This window comes from Cyanistes caeruleus, chromosome 5 (genome assembly GCF_971803275.1).
Source record: "Cyanistes caeruleus chromosome 5, bCyaCae1.hap1.1, whole genome shotgun sequence".
Lineage (NCBI taxonomy): Eukaryota > Metazoa > Chordata > Aves > Passeriformes > Paridae > Cyanistes > Cyanistes caeruleus.
The window spans coordinates 26,947,624-26,971,512 of NC_141705.1; the positions used below are offsets into that span (position 1 = coordinate 26,947,624).

Consider the following 23,889-nt stretch of genomic DNA (forward strand, 5'->3'; position numbering starts at 1 on the left):
GTCTCCAGTGCACCTCTCTGACTTCCCCTGAGCCTTTGCATTTGTGACTGAGAACAACATATCAGTTTTCCCCAAAACCATCCATGGTAACTCTTAATTTCAGTATTCAATCTCAAACCATTTCTCAGGGCATGCTTCCCTTAAAGTTAACACCAAAAACCAAATGTGCCCTGCCTTTTGGTTTGTTTTTTTTAATAACAAGGACAGAAGAGAGTCAGGACTGAAATAACAAAGGTACACAGTCAGTCCCCATTTCAGACAAGTGAACCACAGGAGCATTGCTCTTCATGGTTCTCCCACTTCCCAGCCCCAAGGCAGGCAGACACCAGCCTGAACTTATGACTGGGCACACTTTAGTTTTGTCAGTTCCAGGTGTAACAGCACCGTGACTGCACTGTGTGACCCCCCCAAAAAAAGCTCAGACTGTGGCTCTGACACTGTGACATCCCTGGCACCTAAACTTCAAGAATGAAAGACTCAGGCAAGGTCTGACATGTCTCTGGAGATGAAGATTAACTTATTTTTATTTTTACAAAGCTAAACAGCAAAAAAAGAGCAGCTTCAGATGTACATGCAGCTCTGAGTAAGCAAAGCTTCTTCACATAGCCTGGCCTGCAGTGTCCCTTGTCCTAAGATTTCTGCTGAGCAAGGATACAGAGGCATACAGCAGATCTGCCCATATTCCAAATCAGCAGAGCACAAGCCATTTCTTATACAAAATCATTTTAAAAGCTTTAATCTTCCTGTGGCAGACAATCTATATTTGTAGTCTTTATTTTTAATCCACAGGACCCTGCCCTTCCTCTGGTGCATGGGATGCACTTTCTAGCAGTGCCACAGAGTCCCATGGTAAAGTAACCATTAGAAGCAAGGTAAGTGCAAGAGCAAAGACAGCCATACAGTTAAAGTTACTGGATATTTCTGGGAACACCAGATTTTGTCTCTAAAGCTCTGACATGAAACAAGATTTTATGCTAAACAGAATAAAATACTTTTTTAGAGTGTTCTGAGCACAGATGAAGAAAAAAAAACAAACAGTATGTAACAATAAATTGTCAGACAGCACCAGAACAAGTATGCACTTAGAAGCACAATTATATAATGCTAAGTCAGTCTTCAGATTGGCTTTGCAGTTTTGAGATAATTCTTTCAGTGCATTGTATGCAACTTAAACCACACAGTACACATTGATAATCAGGGAGCAAATTCCCCGCTGTTATTCAGGCAAGGTTTGATTGCTTCTTCTATATCCAGATGGTGACCAAAAGCCTTCTAAAACACTTGCAAGTTAACCTGCTAAAGAAACATGGCATGTGTGTCTGATTACAAGTTAGCATATACACCTCACAATAAAACCTTAACCTGTACCTTTTCTGCTGCAGATGTGATGAATCCTTTCCTGCTTTCTGAAAAATCTTGCTTAGGACCAAGTCACTTTCACATCACCAGGGAGGTCCTCATTGCTTTGCCAGTAGATATCACAAGGTCAGAAACTAAGCACAAGGGAAAAAGAAAAGCCACCCCAGCCACTTAAAACCTCAACCCACCCCTGAAGCAGCTGTGGAAATGCTGGCAATTACCTCAGAAACAAGAAGCAGCTGGGTTCAGTTCCTTATTTATTTTTTTTTTCACAAAGCAAACAAGGAGAGGGAGGGTTTTACATAATCAAGTGGGTTGGGAGTGGTGGGAGAATAAGTGATTCTTGGGGAAAGTGTAGGGTTAACATCCTGTTAATGTACAGATGAACAAGCTATCTAAAGGGCCTTGTGGTTAGTCACTGATGGTGTGGGGGAGAGTATAACCTCAATTTAAAAATAAAAGTGTGTTATCCAAGCAGACATACTGGATGTGGATGTGTGGGTTAATCATGGTTTCTTTGGGAAACACCAGTAAGAGCATGGTGGTAGTCATGACTGAGAAAAGACAGTCAGGCAGTGGATCTGTGTATTTTGTTTATTTTGTCTTCTTCTTCCAGGGCCCTCTGCAGATGGAGGGGAAAAAAAGATCAGAGGAATGTTTTCTACCTGTCCTTTATCTTCCTAGCACCCAGTCATATATCTGTAGTTACCATGTGAATGGCTAAAAATGGAGCTTTGAAAAAAAGAGAAGGGGTTAAGATGAAAAGAATCACTTAGCAAAGTATTATCTCTGTTTATCTTGTTTTTCTGGGTTATTTGCAGGCACTGAGCTTGCCTGTATAATCACATATTTGCAAGTTTGTCACTGGAAATACCACTTGTACAGAGAATACATATATTGTGTTCATAAACAAAATACACATAACCTACATGTGCAGGGCTCTGTAGGGTGGGTGAGCAGGTAGCTGTAAAATCACTGTGAGCTCACAGCACTATGAGCTATTCACGACCAAATAATACCACAGTCACACACATGCAGCTGAATGGGATTTCCCTTCAAAAAGTGAGAAACACTTTTACCTTTGTTTCAAAAATGACTGCTCTGAGAGATCCTTATTCTCTGTGGCAGGTAATTATGCATTCAGCATCTATGTGTCCTACATTTTCATGAGGAGAATTGTGGCATGTTGGGGTACAGCAGGAAGAACATTGCCAGCAGGTCAGTTCCCTGTAGGAATTCAGGTAACTCTATCCTTTCTGGTATACATCAGTTTCACAACAGGTAAGCAGGAAGCAATGTAACACTTCTCATTGCTGGATGGGCTACATTGGAATAAAAATATTCTATCCCTCTGTCCTAATTTTTTTATAAAATGTTATAAATGTACACTTACAAGAGGTTAAGGAGACAAGTCCATAATGATTTTCAAACAGCTCACAGTAGTAAGAGGAGAGTACTAAGAGGAGAATGCTAAAGATTTTGTGAATTGTTATGGGTTGTTTTCCCATTTTTTGACTTCTATAGAGTATTCCTCATTTCCACTAGGCAAGTCAAAATTATTAATCTACTAATATATACTACAGATTCACACCATAGTTGATGCTCTTATAATCAGCTGCATGGCACATTTTATAAATAAACAGGGAACATATAGGCAAATCTGAGCAAGAGTCTTCATTTAAAATAACACTGTCAAGCTCAGGTCATTTGGTCTTTTATGGAAGAAGAGGAACTTGGGAGATCTATTTTTCCATTCTCTGGCTTGATGCAGCTGTTAGTGCTGTGGCTAAAAGCTGGCATTCATCTTTGAAGATAAGCTGCCCACATGTGTCTCTGGGGTTAGGCAGATGGTGGGAGCACACTGCTGGTGCACAACTGCAGCGTTAGTACAGGCTGAGTGGAACTAATGGGCAGGAGCGTGGGCGGGATGCTCAATGACTTAAACATTTGTTTCTTTTTTCTTCTTTAGATGATACTGGTGGTCCATGCAGGCTAGCAAACCTCAGCTTCCATTAAGGTTGTAGGTGTGGGTTTCACACTTTTTTTGCGGTGTGTGAGTACAGGGAGCTCACCTCATCACGCGTCACCACCAGATATGCTGTACTCCCAACTACCTAAGCCACATGTAAATTCACATTTTGTACTTCCCACAGATGTAAAATGGGGCTAAGACTTCTCATACAGTTAATAGGTTTATAATACACCCTGTAGAGGGTATATACACAAAACGTCATTTAACAAGGATATACTGAATATTGATTGAAACAGCCCTGCATTTAAAAATTAAAAGCTATATTTTTTTTATCTTATTGGTTAGCCTGGCAATGCAGTTAGACAAGAACCCTGTGCTGCACACTACAAAATCATATATGACTTTTCCTGCAATTGGTGCTTCACTGCTCTTTTGTCTAAACCATGTTATGGCATTTAAGGATGCTACCAAAATTCTGAAAGACAGCAATAGGGAAAGGAACAAGAAATCTGCCAGGAGGACAAGAGCATAGAAACCCAGCAATGAAGTAAGCAAACCAGAGCCCAAACAATCTGGTAGTTTTCTGTTGGAAAAACATAAAACTGACTTCCGAAGAAAACAAACCAAACCTTTCTGTTCCTCCGGCATTCTGCCTCATCTGTACAGAATCTGTTCACATCACACAAAGCTTCTTGAAGAGAAGGAAAGCTTTCTTTACCAGCAAACAAAGCCATTAATTCTAGGGGAAAAAAAACCTCTCCTTCTGGGTGTTGTTTAGACTTCTATAAATCACCATTTTAAGCATTTTACAACTTAGCACTTCAAAATGGCATCCTACAAACTCTCAGCTTAAATACAGGAATACTTCCTTAGGAGGTACTTCACAGCCATTCAAATTTCATTTATTATACTAAAAATTAACCTATAACTAAAATCACACACCCTTCACTTTCCTAGACATTTTATACTTTTCCACAATTTCTTTTTTCAACACTAAGAAAACATGAAAAAAGTTAGACTGATTTATTAGGAAAATGAATTGTCTACAGTCACAGCAGATCTACATCATCATCATATAGCCTGAAACACAAAACTTACATTCTTCATTGTCACTCATGACTTTAATCTTGTTTTCCAGAGTTAAATTCTTGAGTTAGACACCATAGTCCCAGCAGAAAAAAAATGCAATACATTGTGAGGGGAGAATTAGGAGTACCTGGATGGGACTTGTAACTTTGAGCAGACTGACTAGAGAGAAGCTGAACACAACACCCTGGGAACACCAGAGAGAGGTATGGATGTAATCCAGCCATCTCTGAGACTCTTCCTTGCAGCCTGAGTTAATCTCCTCTCTCTGAGGCTGAGTTCCAGAGCCTAGCAATTCTCCCCAGGACAGTGGCCCCTAGGCAACATTTCTCATTTCAAGTTTGGCAGAAGGAGAGCAGTGGGTTGTGGTTCTTCTTTTCTCCCCAAGGAAACAGATACAGTCTTATGGCTTAAGCCAATTTCTGAAAAGTAAGTTTTTACTTTAATTCCATACAGCATACATGTCTGTCTATTGCATACAAAACCTGATTTACCACAACTGAGACTGTGTCCTAGCCCTCCTTTTGCCTTGCCACTACCCAAATACATTGGGCACAAAGTTAACATATTTTCCTTGGTTACTTTTTATTTTCTAGGGCCCCAAAAAGAAAGCCCATAAGCGTGTATTGTCACCTTTGACCACTGTAGCAATGGCAGCATTCATTTTCTGTACTGCTCATAGGTAAACCTCCAGTAATGTTAGTCTTCTGTTCCAGTAATGTTAGTCTTCTGTCTTTTCTCACACTCTTATTAAATGTGAAAAATGTGGCAAAAGCCTGTCATATTTAAGTGAGTTGCAATAACTTTTTACTCTTTGTTTTTCTGTCACAGACAAAATATCTTCAAACCATTCCGAACATTGACAGGAGGAGGAAAGCAACTCTTCAAACATTCAAAAACCAGTATTTTTGTAAAGTTTTCAGTTTCAGGTAAATAGCACTGAAATGCTTAGTATATATCAAAACAATCAAAACTTCAAAGACCAGTAGTTTTGAAAACATAAAAACTGTCCATATGATATGGTTTTTAATTAGTTTGAATAACAAAAAAATGAGGATTTAGTTACAGGAAAGCACAGATTTTTCAAATTCTCTGTAGGATGCCTGTATGGCAGAACACAGAAATCAAAGTGTCACCAAAAAGCAGGAAGCCATCTGCCCCTGCCTCCTACTGGTAGAAAGTTTTCCAATGACCATGAAGGGTGGCAGGCCTGCTCTTGAAGGTGATGGCCTCAGAAGATATAAACCCCATGTAAAAAAGATACAGACCCCTCATTAAAAGCCTGAGATACAGCAGCAGCTTTTTACACAGTGTCATATGTGTCATGTGACAGTGTCACATGTCAGTAGAATTTTCCAATTTTTAGGAGAAAACTTTCAGCAGACTGATCCTCCCAGGGTCATGCTGATGTCAGAGGTGTTACAGCATGAATCATTTCATATCTGAGAAGCTAAGTAGCATTGGTTCTTAGTTATTCTAGGTACTGACAGTATTTATTATTTCCCAGCTAGCTTACAGCTAGGTTAGGGTTTTACTCAAAATTATATCTGTAACTAACAGATATAATTACATGAGGTTTATTTGCAGTTTGTTAAACAAGCAAAATTTGATGCCCATAAAAACCCACTGACATTATATGATGTTTGCAAGATATAATTTTTATTATAAACAGCAGCTGTGAAAGTGAAGTCCCTCCAAATAAATGCAGAAGGCATCTTTCTTGGCAATGTGTCAGACTGGAGTCAGCAGAGGCTTGATTGTGAATGATGAACTGCACAGCAGCCCACTGTGTGTCTGTAGCCTCGGGAAGGGCAGGCACAGCCCTGACTTTTAAACAAGGACACAAAAACAGAGCCAAAATGCTGAAAGCCATCATTATAAAGCCTGAGACAAAATGTAACAACAACAACAAACAGTTGGGTAACCTTTTTGAAGTGGATATACTCCTCTTTCTGTGTTTCCTGAATCTCCTTAAATTTTGATTGGCTTTAGATTTGAAAGCAGTTGGCAGACAGTCAAAATTTAAAATTGATGAAGTACAATTGGTCTGTTCATAGGATGCTTGGAAAAGAAAATAATGATCTTTCAGACAAAAATGTTCTGAGGAAGCTAAGCCTCCATGTCAACAGATAAAAAAGCAAACAGTGGCACTGAGATGACTGGAACAAACAGTATTTAAAAGAAGGTTTTGTCCTGGAGGAATTATAGCAAATTCAGAGGGGTCTGTACTTGGTGATCTTTAGGATATTCTTTTATGCTTCCAGGACATGCTGGCAGTATAACAAAGTCCAGCGGTCATACCTAATTTGTATAAATTGCATTAGTCCAGAGGGGAGACCTGAAACTCTGCAGCTCATAGCATAGAAGAATGATATGCCCTTTATTGATCCAAAAATTTTAAAATGTCAGACCTAATTAGCACAGTCTTTTAGGGCACACTCCCCTAAAAAAAGGGAAAAAAATCCAATTCCAAACCACCAAAACCCACCAAACCACAGTTGGGGTGGTTTTGGCTTGTGGACAAATTCAAGAAGGCATATAAAATAAATGTAAGTTAGCCTCCCCTTGGCAAGATGTGGGGCAGTGCTGAATCACTCCGTGTCCATCACTTACTGTCCTCCCTGAATGAAAAGCAGTGAGCTTAATGGGATGGCTGCTGGGTTCTGGCTCTGCAAAGGGCTTCACTTCCTAATCTTCCCTGGGTCCTGAGGGCAACCTGTGAGCTTAAAGGATATTTAAGAAGCTCATGGCTTCTGCAGTGCTGGGGCTTGAGTTTGTATATCAAATTTGATCTGCTTTTGCATCTGGATGAGGAGTCATTGTTAATGTTAGAGCAGAGAGAAGTGCCAGAGACGGAAAAACCAGAGGTGTGTAACAATGCCACTCAAACTCTCAGCTACCTGAGGATTCAGAAGATTTATCCTGTCTTCAGTAACAAGGCCAACAAGATTTGGTGATCAGTGGGACCAGTGTGAAAGAAGGTAAATATAAGGAAGAATTTGTTTTGTGAGAATGGTGAGACCCTGTAACATGTTGCTCAAGGAAACTATGGAAGCTCCATCACTGGAACTGTTCAGTGTCATTTCACATGACTTTGAGCAATCTGATCTAGTGAAACATGTCCCTGTCCATCCTATAGAAGTGATGGATTTCTGGAGATCCCTTACAATCCAAACCATTATGTTACTTTTCTGTGTTGGAGAATGAACTCTGGTACCTTATGGTGAAGGGTTTGTGACACAGGGTCACACCTCTTAGGCAAATCCAGGATACTTATTGGCATCTGTCAGACAATAATGGAGTAATTCCTAGAGTAAAAATGGCAGTAATAGCTTCCTTTCCCTTTCCTGACAATACATGCTGTTAAAAAAAGATGACTTCTATTTATAAGCCCAGTCCAGGTAAATCAATGTCCCTTTTGATCAGCCAAGTAACAGCTCTCAGGGGCACCAGCCAGGGCAGAGCCAAAGGCTGGCTTTCTTCAGCAGGAACAGAGGAGCAGGGACAGGATTAAGTGGAGGATCTATTCTTATGGGTTTATTGGTTGTCTGCTGGAATCATTTAAACAGGTTGTGGCAGAAAAGGGAGGGCAGCAGGCAGTGTGTGTAGCGTGTGCGGAGCTGGGGAGAGGATGGGAAATCTGTAACTAATCTTCTCACCTTCCTCACTCTGTTTTCTTTCCAGTGGTGCCCAGATAGGGGACAAATCTTTCCATAAACAGTAATCCTTTAGAAAGTGCTCAAGTATGGCTATTACTTAACTTCCTGATTGGTAGCAATCACCACCTGCTACTTCTGCTCCACATTGTCCAGCATAATGGAAGTGTTCATTTCCCTGGCTGTGAAAAGTAATGGGAGGGGAGTCCCTCTTCCCTGTCTAGGAAAAAAGAGCAACAGTCCCTCCTTTTCTTCTGTAACTAATCCCAGACCACATTTATCCATGAAAATAAAATTTTATTTCTGATGACAAATAGCTGGATAAGGCAGGTTATGATCACTTTAAAAAACCTAAACAAACCAAAACAAAAACAAAAAACCCAAATCACAGTCATTTAGATTTCTTTGAACTAAAAAAGTGTTCCTGCTGCAGGGACCTTTTTATCACCTGACTATGGCTTTCAGGTCCTAGAAAACACCAAGAAAAGCCAATATATTCAATATTTTGTATAATTCAAACATGCAAAAACTTTGCAAATACTTCTGCTTTCTTCAAACCTTATAAGCTGAAGCTGCCAAGAGAGTTGCATATGTTGCCTTGAAACACAGCTGTTAAAACAGTCTCCTTTGATCAAAATTCTTCCATGTTTATAGCTAGAGCAAGAGAAAGTATTATAGGATTTTCTTAGCACAGACTGAAAATCATAAAAAGAATGCAAAACCTGAAAAGTGCATTTGTCATGAGCGGGCATAACTTTTGAAATGTCAGTTAAAAGGAGACAACCCATGAATAGACTATGAGGATTTTCAGACCTTCTATTTCCCTAAAGTCCTCTTTTGTTTTACACTGGGAGTGGTGGTGTCCCTTCCTAGAGAAGCACAGGCAGGCAGTAGATTAGCTCTTATTTAGATGGTAAGTTCCAGCTTATTTGAATTGTATTAAGCATTCTCCTTACTTCTGTGGGATTTGTCATAAATCTTGAGTAAATATACTTAGCACAAGCTCAAAGACTGAAGTTTTGATTTCTCAGAGGGCTCAAATCTTTCAGCCTTAAAACTTCTCTTGTTTAAGAGAGATAAAGCAAAAGAATCTACTTGTCAAAACAAACACGGTGTAAAAACCCCTCAGTACAACCCTAGACTTTATCTCAATGGGAAGTGGCACTCATTCGGGGCTATTCCATAGCATTCTTTGCCCAGGAGTGAAATCTATTATAGGAATTAGTACTGCCCCTTAAAATGTAGCATCACTAAGAAGCAAATGAATCCTACTCTCTTTCCCTCTCTTTTCCTGTCCATTCTCCTCCTTCTAAACAGTATTCAAAGGTTTGTTCAAAGATCTTCATCCTATCTTTGTTGCCATGGTCTCTCACAGAGTTGAAACAACATTTTCAAAACTAATTCCCGCTCTAAATGCATTGTTGTTGGGATGCTGAGTCAGTTCTCTGCTGACTAGGGTAAAAGAAAGAGAATCTTTGAAAATCAGTTTTAACATTCAACTAACCTGAATGGAGAAAAGCAAGACTACTAGACAGAAGCAAAAGTTTTCAGGGGTGAGATGCCTTGCATTTTGGAAAGAAACCCAAACTGTCTCTAGTTTTTTGATGTCAGCTATACTGATTTTACTCTTTCTTTTTATTCATACCAGACCTGAGAAAGACAATTGCTCCTCAGAAGGGAAAAAAAAACAAAACAAACTGCAGAAGAATCCTGTTGATTAACACACATCTCCCCCCCAGCTAAATCCTTGCTGTGGGGGTGACAGAGGATGCTTGGTATGCAGTTGTGACAGGCAGGGCTAGTTTTGGCACGACTGAAATGAGTAGGGGGAAATGATGAAGAAGCACCATTATTTCTAAGGGAGCTAACAAGATATTTTGCTTGTATTCAGCTTCTGAGTTTGCCTCTCTTGTTTAACTACTCACACATTCTTTGAAATAAGGTCCATCTCTAGCACACATATTTGTACAGCACAAAGGGAAACAAGCTTACTTTTCTAATTCAAACTTTGAAGCTTTATTATATAAATGAGAACATCTATTTGCTATGTAAATTAAAGCACTGCACACTCTGTACACACATTTCAAGGAAAGACAGTCTTTGTCACAGACTTGCTTACATCAACTTTAAATTGTTTTTATATGCCTGGCTTCAATTTTTTGGAGATCTTTTGAACATCTGTCCTTAGCCCGTGGTCTGGCATGGCATGCTAAATTCTGTATATTTGTTCATTATTCCCAGGGGAGAAATTTACATGAAAATTCTGTTGCTCTAATTATATGCTTCAGCTAGAAAAACTATTCATCTGTCCACAGCAAATTTCACCTTTATGAAACAGATGATGACTTTGCCAGAAACTTTCTGGACATGGTAACAACTGAAGGTTTTACAGCCTACATTTGTAATATGGCTCATAAACTGAAGTGGAAAATAAACCCCCTTAGATCATTACAGTGCTTCTGAAAACAACCCTTCATCTGCAGGAAAAAAAAAATATCACAGTTTAATGGGGAAAGATGTTTGCAGCAGCTTATTAGGGCTAAAATGTGGCCTCCCCTGCTACTCGTATCTCCTGGAGTCAGGGAATTCAGTTTGTGAATGAGGAAAAGCTCAACAAAGATCTGAAAAGATCATGTTGTGAGTCTCAGTGTCTGAAATACATGTGGAACTGAATACTGGAAGTGTTTCAGGGTGACAGGATGCAGAAAGAAGAATAAATGGGGCTAGAGTTCTTCCTATAACTTAAAAATCATGAGTGGGAAAGTGCATTCACAAAATAGGAATGGTAAAGATCTTCCCAATTTTTCATCCAATAGGATCAAGAAGGATACACCAAAATAGTGATCTTGGGGTTTGCAGTTATCAAAGCTCTCCACATTTTGGAAGGTTTAAAAGTATTTCTAAAGAGATGAACACAGACTGCAAATTGTGTGTATGCTTCTCCTGCTCCCTTCCCCCCACTTTTCTCTGTGACCATGTTTTTAATGTGACCCAATATTTTAATTTACATACCACTCCCTTTTCACTTCTAAAATCTTTCTCTCCTGATCTTTCAAATTTATTCTTTTTCTTTCTGTGCTACTTGCTCGTAATTTTCTAATTTTCACTAAACTTTCCTCGTCCATGTTATCCTAAATTCCACACTCCCAAAACTTTCATATTCCCCTTTTCTAGTCTGTTCTTGGCTTTACAGTCTTTTAAAACACTGTTTATATACTGTTGCTGGGGCTTCCATTGCCTTTTTAAGGCTTCCTCTATGTATTTGCATTTGCCAATCAGCCATATCAACTCATCAATCCTATTGCCTTATCTACCATGCACTCTTCCTCCTAATCAGTTCTGAAATCCATTTCGCCAACTGATTTCCCTTTTGGATACCAGTGCAACACATCTGCATCAGTCTTTTCACTTTCAATGGCTTGGATCCTTCTAGGTTCACTTGTCTGCTGCCTAAGAAGCCCCTCTTCTAATGAGTACACTCTCTGAGCTCCATAGTATGTATTTCATTATCCTTTTTCCTAAATGGACTGCTCTTTCCCCCCTCCCCTCCCCCAACTTTAATTAAATATGCCCCCTTTTTGTACCCAGCACAGTGGCATCAGAGAGCCTAATGACAAGAATGAGAGAGCACCCTCTGCTTGCCAGCCTGGGCTTCCCCTGCCATGTTACTTCCTCACGGATTGCGGACTTTCTGTGGAAATGGTACTTTCCCCAGCGGCCCATCAGTGGGATTCACAGAGCCATGGGCAGAGGAGGGAGGGCAGTGCCTTGTGCACCGCCTGCCCAATGCGCTGTAGCCGCGGGCTTTCACTCCTGATGGGTTGCAGGAGAAGAAGAAGAGCTGTAGCCGCGGGCTTTCACTCCTGATGGGTTGCAGGAGAAGAAGAAGAGCTATCCTCATCTCCATCCCCTCAGCACCGCTGGCTCTGTGCTGCTCCTCTGGCAGATTCACTCGCTGCCGCGGCACAAGCTTTGGCACAAAGCGAGGCAGGATTTGGCCCCAAATCAAAGACCTCACCAATGTGTCATAGGAGTTAGCATGAGTGTCTGTGCTGGGGAAGGGCTAAGAGCTAGAATAGCAGGGGTATTTCAGGTCAGGCCTGAGGCGAATTAGCAGACAAGTTGTGAAGCTTACACAACATGTGGCCACATTATGTGTGGCTCCAGTCAGCGCTAATAGCCTGTCATTGAGCTCCACGTTTAAACAATTTGAGCAAACAGCAAACACAGAGGATGGGAGGAGGGAAAAAGACCTTCGAGGAATAAGAAAGATCAGGCTACTTAGTATACTTGACAGGCAAATATTGCAGGGCTGAGGACAACGGAGTATCCATTAAGTAGTTAGAGACTCGACCGTGCTCATACCATGCAAAAGTAATATAATATAAAACCAAAAATATACAATTTGTCCAATATTAAAATTCACCTCACCAGCGGTTTTTAAAGCTACGTTGGAAACCAGTTATTGGCTGAGGCTCTATCTAATCATGTGCATTACAAGAGAGAAAAAAATAAAACATACGATTTTGGTTTAGCAGCAAGAAAACCAAAAAATGGGGGAACAGAAGAAAAAAGAAAAAAGGTTTTAGTAACAACAAAGAGTTAAGTTCAACCACATCCATATAAATAACATCTATATTAGTGTTGGGAAGTAAATATAAAACATTTAATAACAGAATTTAGAAACCATACTGCACTGTTTAGTATGAAAATAATAGCCTTTCGAGCCACTACTGTTAGAGTGCAGAACTGGCTAAGAAACCATCCACTCTACCATGGGAATGCTTAGCTCAGTATCTGGTAGGTTGCCAGCCATTTAAAATGTTTTTGTGTTGGTTTAATGATTGTTCCCATGAGCACTGATGGTAAGGGTTGACATTAATTAAAATACTAAGTCATCAGAGCTTGCATTGTGGGGAGAGAAAGAATGGGCTGGATCCAATTGTCTTCAAGGTTTCTTCAGCCTTCCACATTTTTCTCTTAGCTCTATCATACGTGCCAAGTATCCTTTTAGCTGAGGTGTAACAATGTAAACAGCCTGTCTCCATAAATATAATCTTTTTAAGTTTTTCACATACTTCCATTTAACTGATTAGAGGACAGTCATTAAAATCAGCTAATCATGTAATGTGGCTGTGTTCTGAATGCTAATCAAAATGCCTAAATGAAAGAGGATTTTAAAACAGTGTCTGCTTCTCAATTTATTTCTACTGTATACTCAATGGTGCACAATACAGTACAAATTCTGGGCCTTATCCTCATTAACTCAAAACTCATTATCTCATATAAAAACAGGCCCTTTCCATAGAATGTGTTGCAAAAGCTATGAAAAAAACAAACTAGAGATGTATTTTGGCACACACTCTGGAAACATGATGAAGTAGTTCACTTAGAACTGTGAAATTAAACCAGAATGGCATAAAATCCTGAGTAAGACTCACTGTTGATTTTTGCATCATTCAGATAAAATAGTTATCCTTATTCATTTATCTCATTTTATTAAACAATTACTCAAGATCCAGGTCTTCAACGGCACACAAACAGGAACAAGTCACTTAACACCTGGAGTCCTCAAAAGTTCCCGTCAAAAATGAGTAAAGAGGCTGTGTTCTTCTATTCCCATCCATTCAGCAAGCCTCTGTTTTCATCCTCCTGGCAGGGGCTTAATACTGCAGAGACCAAAAATGCAAGACAAAGTTTATTCTACATATAACATGATCAATACCCTAAGAATAAAGAATTCTCACTTGACTAATGCAATGAAGCAAACTGAGCCTACATAAATGCAATGGGACATTTTCACAGAAAGCAATACATATCATAAAGGAGACTGCTGGTCCTGACCCTAAAGATAAAGCAACCCTTTCTGTATATATAAATCACTTTTGCTTCTCTGGATCAGAAGTCATGTAAATCTGAAACTTTGGGTCACATGTAGCTCAGCAAAGACCAAAATCTAAATGATGTGCCTGAAACCAGTCACCATCCCATCTTGTTCACCAGCACACAGCACACTGCTCACACTGCTTCCCATCACATCAGGGGGCTGCACAAGAGAAATCATCTCTGAATATCTGCAACCACCACTGTGCTTTGCACATACAAACACTGCTCCTTTACCTTGTTTGTGGACAGACAGACTTTCTCTGCTGTCTTGGCATCAAACAGGGTGCAGGGGTTTTAGACCACCACAGACAGATTTGTCTGATGGCAAACCCTGGAATGTGGGAACTCTCTTTGGCTTTTTGGTGTAAATGTTCTCTGAATAATCTTCTCGTATGAATAAACCACCTGGACTACGAGTCATTCAGGAGTTTATCTATGTAATGTAGAGGAGCCAGAGCAGGCCGGGGAGGTCCTTGTCCTTGTACGTGAGGGCAGGAGACCTAACGTCCTCCTAAGGCTTGTCTTCAGTGGAGCCATCTATGGACACGAGGTTAAAAGCCTTTGGGTGGTTTAAAATTAATCTTTTTATTTTAAACTCTTGGGCTTAGTTTGAGGAGTTTTTTGTTTTTCTGGTGGAGCTGTTTTTTCAGGGTGGTGGTGTTTTTCCGTTTGTTTCCTTTTAAAGGACAGGCAGGCTTGCAGGAGCGAGGCGGTGCCCAGAGAGCCCCGCCGGCCCCTCGCCAAGGGCGCCACAAAGCCAGAGTGCCCGAGCGCGGACTCTCCGCTCAGCCTGGAGTTTATCCGTGCCGGTGCACGGATAAACCGTGTGCCGCCGCTTCTCTGCGCCCCACCCGAGGGCCGCGGGGAGCCGGGCTAGCGGGGTGCGGCCCTGAGGGCAGGGGGAGGACGGGCGGTGAGGACGCGGCCGCGGAGGCCGCGCTCCGGAGCTCCGCCGAGCCGGCCGTGCCGGCGGTGCGGCGGGGAGCCGGGAGGGGCCGGCCGTGCCGGCGGTGCGGCGGGGAGCCGGGAGGGGCCGGCCGTGCCGGCGGTGCGGCGGGGAGCCGGGAGGGGCCGGCCGTGCCGGCGGTGCGGCGGGGAGCCGGGAGGGGCCGGCCGTGGCCCGCGGCGGGCGGAAGCGGCAGCGGCGGGCGGGTGAAGGCGCGGGGCCGCGGCGCGGTGAGTGGGTGGTCCGGGCGGCCGGAGGCGCGGGCTGTCCCCCTGCCCCGGCGCCGGGCCCGGCCCGCTCCCGCTCCCGCAGCTGGGCCGGAGGCGGCCCGCAGACCGCTCTCGGCACATTTCTTCATTTCTCACTTGAGTGCCCTTCTTTAGTTCCCTTTCAACTGCCCACTTTATATCGGCTTCATTACACCACCGCTCCATTTGTGATGTAAATCGGGAAACTCAGGGAAGTTTTTCTTTTGGCCTTGTCTACGGAAGAATACCGAGAGGTATTCAAAACGTATTAACACAAATCAATGGCACCAATAAAAGCAAAATCTCCTTAGCAACATAATCTTGATTGCAAAAGGAGAACTGAGAGCATTTAGCAGAACAGTGGCCCACATGGAATACGCATTTGTCTAGAAGAATGCAGCACAAAGCCTAAAAGAGAGATGCTGAAAAAATCCAAAATTAACTCACACTGAACAGTTACTCTTTTTTTCAAAAGTACACAATTGGCTACATTAAATCTATCGTGCGCTTTTCTGCTCAGCAACATTGTATCTACCACTTTGCAAGCCCACATTACAACACCCGGAATGCTTCACAGCGCCGGGCGGCAGCTCCCCTCCCCACCCGCACGTCGGGACATGAGCATGTCTAACACACCCTCTCATATATGTTAGAGACATTATACACACGTACACTAAAAAGAGGCTGTCAAGACTTCCATACTAGAGTAACCAAGTTGCTTAAAATGCTTCATGCAAGGAAAAGCTGCGGCTGATGAGAACCAAGGCCATCCTCGGCATGGCGGAGAGCTCAGACTTAGTTTTTGTTCATAAGGTTCATGTTAACAACACTTCATAGCGGATGGTGTGAAAAACATGTGAATTGCATGAATGGGAATGATTCCTTCCTGAATAGGTGGTTCTGCCTCAACTAGATGGAAACCCTATATTTTCTGAGAGCACGTGAACAAAACGTTAAAGCGTAGACACAGCTTCAAAATCACCATTCAACCATAATGACAGTACATTTAATAAATCCTACTAGCATTAGTGCATGAAAAGCTTCAAGAACTCCAAATGCAGACTTAATGAAAAAACAGTTTGAAACACTTAAGACAGGCAATGCCTGTAATTTGCTAACTCCAGTCCTAGAGTCACTTAAATTACCCAAAATAATTTTCTCTCCCTTCTTACCAACCCCCCCCCCCCCCCATTTAGACTAAAAGCATCAGTGAAGATGAGACCATTGCACAACACAGTAGTTTCTCAAGTTTTTTCTTTTCTTCCTCTCCCTACCACCTCCTCCCACCACAGATGAAAAACGGTAAGGCTTAAGATAGGTTAACAATTATTTTATTAGTTTATAATACATACAACTTAAGAAATGCTTTAAAAAAAGTTTTATTGGAATCCATTCCAATTCTGGGTCAGGTCAGGAAAAAACAATGTTGATGTATTAAATAATATTCTATAATTCAACAATAGATTAGCCTCAGTAATTTAGCAGACACGGTTAAATATTCTTAAATATGCATATATACAATTGTGCAGCCTTAAAGAAGTCCTTTTATTCCTATCTTCTCCTCCCAAAGCTGTGCACCCTGTAAACACAGTACTGGCTTCTAAGCTTGGAGTCTCTCACCCGGACTTAGGATACTCGAAGAGGAATGTTACAATAGGGGAAATCACAGCAACCCTTATCTTTCTAAATTCTTTGTGAGAGGAGAGATGCCCAACAGGCAAAATTAACATCAAGTCTCTCTGTAAGTAGCAGCTTCTTTAATTTCCAGTTTTAGGTTAAATTATTGCTTACGTGTTTTCTGCTTGAAATGGATTTTTAACATACTCCAAAGTACTGGGTTTTAAGTTTTCCCTTTTGATGGCAATATCTTTTCAGTGACTTATTTACCATCAGTGCTTCATACATTTAACAGATCTTTCCTAAGCACACACAGTCGATGCAATTCTCTATAAATTTTTTTTAAGCAACATGAGTTACACAGGTCTAATTTAGCACACAACATTTAGGCACTGTTTTGTAGTTTACTATTCTCTTGCCAATTTATGTTCTGAATTAATTCATATTCTGATTGCCATACTCCATCCTTTATCAAAACAAGAATCTGGTTACACTTTTCAAATTAGGAACTACTTTGTACTCCCTGTTATCTCACTGAGCCAAACTGTTCACTGACAATATTAACCAGAAGGTACACTGCATATCCTAACAAGTTAGAAAGCCTATTGCTAGCATAAAAGGATCAGAGATAAACATTTGGAGTGGATGAGTTAGGTGCTTATATCAGCACAATGAAACCATGTTAAACATACAGCCACTAAAAATATCAGTTACATTGCATCAGGATACGACTCTTGGAAACATTTCTAAACATGACTTAAAAAAATGTATTCATAAACCTAAAATACTGTAACAAAAAAAAGTCTTCAGCTGACTACTAAGTCTAGTTTCAATACAAGGCAAAGTAACTTTCAATTATTAAGTTATAAATGAGGAGCAAACAACAACAAAAAAACATGTTTCAATAAACATTATAAAATCTTATAAATGCTCTCAAAAATTGAGCATTTGTCAATGGTTCCCTTCTCTGTAAAAACTAAATTAACTACAAAAGTCTTACTTACCTGAACTTAAATTGTACTAACTGGATCCTACTTGTGGGCCTTAGATATACTGTCACATGACAGGAGCTGTCTGGACAGGTCAAGAATTTTCTTTGGAAACAATTAGCCATGCATTACAGGCTCCAGCCTAGGAAAAGACTGTTCTGCACTCAGCGCAGATCTCATCAGCAATTCCATTTTGGTCTGGCTATTTTCAATGAAGAGATGCTGAGTTTAGGAGGAAGCTTACCTTCTGCATTATTATTCTGCATGATAGCAGAATTGTCTATCAACTAGAGCATAACCAAAATAAATGAATAACACACCAAAATAAAAAAAGTGAACAAAAGTTAACACACAGTCTACATAATTACTGAAATGGAGTGCTAGCTTTTGCTTATTGCATCATTCAATACCATTTTATTAATTTCAAAACTGTTTTCTGTGATACTCACAGAACTCTAAACCTAATCCCCAAATCCAATCTTTGAAGTGTTGCTTCTCCTAATTCCTATGTTTCATCTTTTGCCTCACTAAATTGTTCTTACTGGTCTGTTGTATGTTGAAGAGCCAAGCATCTATTAATCCTTTTTCAAGAAAATAATTCTTAATGAAATATTAATGAGCTAAACAAACCAGAAGACTTTTTTTTAAAGAACAATTTCCATGAAACCAATAAAAAGTAGTTTTATAAAAGATGTGTATTACCCAGGTGCTATGTAATAGGGATACATACATACACCAGCACAAGTGTCGACATATGAAGTTTCATACAAGGAATAGGGGGTTTTAATTTTTCAAACATGATTCCTAATTCAGCCTACACTGACTGAAATCTCAATGTGCAGAAAGATGAAAGCACAAAAACGAATAAACTGCAAAGTCCTGTTACCAACAAAACAAATGGATATCTAATGAAGAATAAATGCATGTTTTCAGTAGTGAAATTTTTTCACTTTATAATACTTCTCCCCTTGAAATTATTCTACTTCCTTAAGAAGAATGATACTGTTTTCTTAGTACACCAATATCCCCTGATTCACCCAGCCTACAGAGAGAACTTTACAAAGAATAAACATAGGAATTAAGAAGGTAGCACCATTAGAAATAAAAGCTCCATCCAAATCAGAAAAAAATCCCCCTTCATTTATCCTTATCCAACATACTTTGACATTCAGCAGCCTAGTAATACAGGGTAAAAGAAGCTCTCATAACTTTATATTGGTAACATTCATAACGGTCATGCATATTACAATCAAGTTTCTAGGGTGACATTTGCAAAGTAAGCCTTCATGCAGATAGGCATTCAGCTCATTAATTCCATGTTCATATTTCCTATTAGTCCCTGAGAAGTTAATATTTCTACCTACAATATGGCTATTAAAGGCATTATAATGATCATACACTTAGCTGTTTGTCATGGAAATGCAACGTGGCTATAGGGAGAAGCACAGAAATTAGAACAAATTAGCAGTGTGATGAATACAGATTTCTGAAATGCTTTCTTTTCATAGGCAAGGTTGCTGAAGAGTAACATAAATTATTTTAGTCACAGATACAAAACTAGCCAGCACCACTTACCCTTAATAAGTCACTAATAAAACCCCAAGATATTTGAGGCTCTGAGACCTCTCTAATTGAGTGTTTCCTTTACATAAAATCATCTGGATTTTGACCTAATGTAGGGTCATCATGATCCTTCTTTTAATTACTCAACAGCAGTGCTGGGAGAACTTAAAAGAACCACGGATTTTCTTTGCTTAACAAGTCTTTCACCTCTTCAATTAAAGTGATCTCTTTAAACTGTTCAGAATTCAAATGGGGTTTTTGGTGGACAATTTGCATTATTGCCAGCTGCTCAAAACCCATAAACTAGGGCTCCAAAACAAGGGGACCAATTTAAAATTAAGACTTTGGGGTGGGGGGTGGAGGGAAGGGAATAAAGACAAGTTCTTTTTTCCTTGGCTCCTGGCTTCTGAGCAGTTACACGTTGCATTTTAAAGCTCTCCCTACAATCTTTGGGGCTAAATAATGACTTTTAGAAAAAAAAATAAAATTAAAACTGACTTTTAATAAGCCTGTATCTGAGAGACAGCCTATTACATTTAAACATCGTGGTCTTGAGAATTACAAAAACACATAATTCAACAAATTGATTTAAAGATTATAATTTACACCTAAGTACTGTAAAAAGTTTTTACAAACTATTCTACTTGGGTTTAACTATTGTGGGAAATTTTGAATTTGCATAAATAGTTTATTAAAATTACTGTTACTAATCTATTACAAAAATTTACCGACTTCCTGTAACCTATCTCTGTAAACATTTTAATTTCTGGTGAAGTTTGAATCCCAATATAAACTTCAAGTCAAAGCTATTTAACAACAGATGAGCTCTTCGGAATTCTTTATGTAGGGTCAGAGAGGAAGTCCTTCTGCTTCAGAATTTACTTCCATCTATGACTAAAATATATAAAAGAACTTGTTTCTACTATATTACAGTAAGAAAGGAATCTTTATTCACCAGTTAAAGGCAACTATATCTAAAAATAATAATTAGCTCTCAGAGGGATTCATTGATGCCTTTACCATTAGTTTAGCAGGCTGAAGATGAAACAGGCATAATTAGCATAATTTGCTAAATGATTAATATCAACTTGATACCTAACTTTACCGTTCAAGGAGTTTTGAAAAAGATAAGATTATTTGTAGGAATTGCTGAGTTGCAAGAAGCTAAACAAGTTAGTATAATGTGATAGTTATTTCAGCAAAGAGTAGGCTGTGTCCTGGAAGTCTACTATAGCTTCTGGTCTGCTCAAATTGTGCAATTTCATTCTTTGCCAAGTGACAAAATAGGTAATATATGTCTTCTCACTAGCAATCAAAATAAATAGATTTAGTATTTCAGAAGCAACATCAAAAGAAAATCCTGACAACTGCTGCAGGCATTGAACAGTTGATTAAAGCTCCTGCCATCTTCAATTTCCATCATTGTAATTAATGAATTGAAAGAGATTGTATGAAAATGTTTTGTAACATTCTTACTAGGTGAATGTACTACTTCTTCAGGCAAGTACTACTTCTGAAATAAAACTCATCTCTCTATATAGGCAGTTTCTCAAGTTTCCTGATTATATTTTAAGTCAGAGACATTGTTTTAATAAAATATCCAAAACAGCTTTTGAGGGAGTAAGTCTGGCCTCCTTACAAAGGGATTTAACTTTTTGATTGCTCAGAGCTCTACTCTGGATCTCTGTATTATTTCTTAAAGAGAAAGTCACAGCTAAAATACAGAAATGCATGCTAACCAAGCCTATGACTGTTGGTGCACCTAGAAGTAGACAAGATCTTAAGCATCACCACCATTAATGTGGAAGCTTGACTAATTGGATACTCTGTAAACCTGTAAGCCACACTCTATTCACTGCCCTGCTCTCAGCACACATCTCACCCAAAGCAGCTTGACTGTCACTGAGTTTGGGTGCTGCTGGCAAGGTAGCTGTGGACATGAACAGAACATACTATGGGAAGTCTGAGTAGTAAACGGAGGCAAATAGCTGCTATGAACAGATCACAAGCCAGATCCTTCACTGGAGTGGAGGGATTTCCACATCAGTGGAAAACAGCATCTATGACACAAATTATAGTCAAATGAAAATTTTTGTAAAACCTAGGCCTCATATGATCCAATATTAATTTTATTGAAAACAGACACTTAAAGAAATGAATATATATTTCTAGCCATAAGTATTTATCACCAGCTATTACTTCTGTTCAATTCCAACCTCTCTGCACCTCCAACCTCCCCAGTCTCTGCTGCCATCAATGTTAGGTTTCTGTCCTCCCACAGGCTGAAACTGGTCCAAGGTTATAATTAATACTTCTGGGTGAGAGGGGTGCATCAGCAGACCCAGATTTGTACTGAAGAAGAGGCTGAAATTGATTTTTAGAAAATCAGAAACAGTTACTTTATAGAGAAACCATGGGTGGCACTCAGAAGACTGAGGCCAGCACAAAACTGGCATTTGTTAATTAAAAATCATATTCTGTCAAGTCAAAGAAACACCCTTCTTGGCTTGTATGAAATGCATAGCTGAGCTATTTTCAAAGTGAACAGTAGGAATCCACAGATGAAAGCTGAGCAAAGGATGAATTCTGGGAACAGATACAGAAGACTTAGATTTAAGAAAACTTAAACTTTCTAGACCACTCCCACTGTGAACAATTTAGGAATATAATACTCACTAAGGAATATGTTACAGAGAATAAATATTTTGAAGACATAGAAAAATAGTTCACAGCATCAAGGTACCTGTAGTACATGACCTTGAAATAAAACTTGTATTTAAAAGATTAAAAAGAGAAGACTACTCTTGTAGTGGTATCAACTTCTCATTCATACAAATATTAAGCAGAGTATATCTGTTTTTTTCATATATTCACATTATTGCTTGCTAACACAACTGTACAAGGAACATGTTCTTAACTTACATCAATTTTGCATACTGTAATTTTAGATATCTAAAGCAAATTTTACAATATGAGAGTTGCAATTAAAAAAAAAACAAACCCAAAAGCTATGTGTGAAGATATGTACAAATAAAGCATAATCAGAAGAAATGAAATACAACTGGCCTGACCCAAGCATACATCATATATCCAGATAAAAAAGTCTTATACTTGTACAGAAAATAACCTTTGTAAACCAAAATGAGCAAAAGAAAGGGTGCAATAAATAATTACCTAACATGTTTAAAGTTACACTGTTGCCCAGTGCACCCTGCTTTGATTACTTTTAATACATGGCATTCGCATCTGGAACTGCACTGTTCAAGAATTCTTCAATAACTTTATTCTGCTTATGTGGCTTTAAAATAAACAAAGAAACTCATGAAAGATCTTCTTGGGCAATTAAGTTTTACTAAAACAAGTCCTTCTGCACCCCTGTATACAGGATCTGGTAAACAGTATGAATAAAGCTGGCACATGGCAACTGACTGAATTAAAACAGCCACATTATAAAATGCAACAATAATATACTTTTGTGATCTTGAGTTCTACTAACCAGATGCATGCAATGCTCTCAGTGATGCTTCTAGTCTGAGTAAAATAATTCCACTTGGCTGCCTTTTTTTTTTTACTTTTCTAAAGCCAAACTTTTGCAGAACCAATTGACAGGTTTCTTCGTGAAGAGCACAGAGATTTCTACTAACAACATCTGGGTTCCAAAAATTACCATTTCAAAAAGAAATCTGCCTCCTTTTGCTGGAAGGGACTAGTCAATGTCCCAAAAAGAAATAAAAGTATTTACAATTGACTAGTCACTGACAGAAGCTTCCGAATATCTCAGAAGGAACTTCAGCATGTAAATGAATGACTAAAGGGATTTACACAATGTACACTCAATCAGTTGTATCATATTGGGATAAAAAAATACCTGTTCACTTGAATATAATTTTCAGCTGTGTATTTATAGTAATATATATATGTACACACGCGCGCACACATATAAAAGACTTTTGAAAATCAAGATACATTAATAAACAGAAGTAGCAAAAGTAAAAATAACTTAAGTAGTAAATAACATGTGTGAAATTACTTTGCAGAGGTTGACCATACTCTTAGTAGAACATACTGTTATTTAAAAAACCCACAAAAAACAACTAACCAACAAAAAATAAACCAAAACAAACAAGCAAACACAAAAAAAAACAAAACAAACAAACAGAAAACAAATTTAAACACCACAAGATTCTGTAGAACCAATGTTATATCACTGCCAGGAGAGCACCAAGCAAGGCACCATTGGAAAGACAACATACTTGAATAAGTCTCTATAAATAAATCAAATGCTAATCTGGTCGAAAAATCGGTGTCTTTGGTAAAAATTCTATAAGGATGACCTGTATAAAAAGAAAAAAAAAATATGTATTAAAGATGGCAGCAATCCTATTATCTACCACAATAATAATTCACATGGTTTTAGGTTTGGTTTTTTTCAGTATATCAAGTTGTGATGAAAAGAAAAAAAATCATGGCATTTGTCTCAGGTAGGAGACCATTAGAAAAGTCATGTATGGTAATTGGTTTGGGGTTGAAAACCAATATTCAAAGAATCAAATTCAACTGGAAAAGT

At 39.2% G+C, this 23,889-nt stretch overlaps 1 protein-coding gene and 2 long non-coding RNA genes across 6 annotated transcripts in view; all 3 read right to left on the minus strand.

The window, feature by feature from the left end:
* Window positions 1–491: 491 nt before the first annotated feature.
* On the minus strand, window positions 492–1,588 carry LOC147652995 (uncharacterized). Its single transcript, XR_015287483.1, has 2 exons — window positions 1,369–1,588; window positions 492–1,296 (listed from the first exon to the last, which is right to left on the minus strand). It is a non-coding gene; the product is annotated as an uncharacterized LOC147652995 (long non-coding RNA).
* Window positions 1,589–10,065: 8,477 nt separating this feature from the next.
* LOC147652996 (uncharacterized) lies at window positions 10,066–14,589 on the minus strand. The gene is made up of 3 exons (XR_015287484.1): window positions 14,194–14,589; window positions 11,935–13,742; window positions 10,066–11,886 (listed from the first exon to the last, which is right to left on the minus strand). It is a non-coding gene; the product is annotated as an uncharacterized LOC147652996 (long non-coding RNA).
* Window positions 14,590–16,468: 1,879 nt separating this feature from the next.
* The window catches only part of CHIC2 (cysteine rich hydrophobic domain 2), a 28,995-nt gene continuing 21,574 nt past the window's right edge, over window positions 16,469–23,889 (minus strand). For all 4 annotated transcript variants that reach the window (XR_015287485.1, XM_086891216.1, XM_086891215.1 and 1 more), the window contains one exon: window positions 16,469–23,656. Coding sequence is in view for 1 of the 4 variants with exons in the window: in XM_086891216.1 (XP_086747342.1) it covers window positions 23,606–23,656 (51 nt within the window). In the remaining 3 variants the exon portion in view is untranslated. The remainder of the gene's footprint in view (window positions 23,657–23,889) is intronic.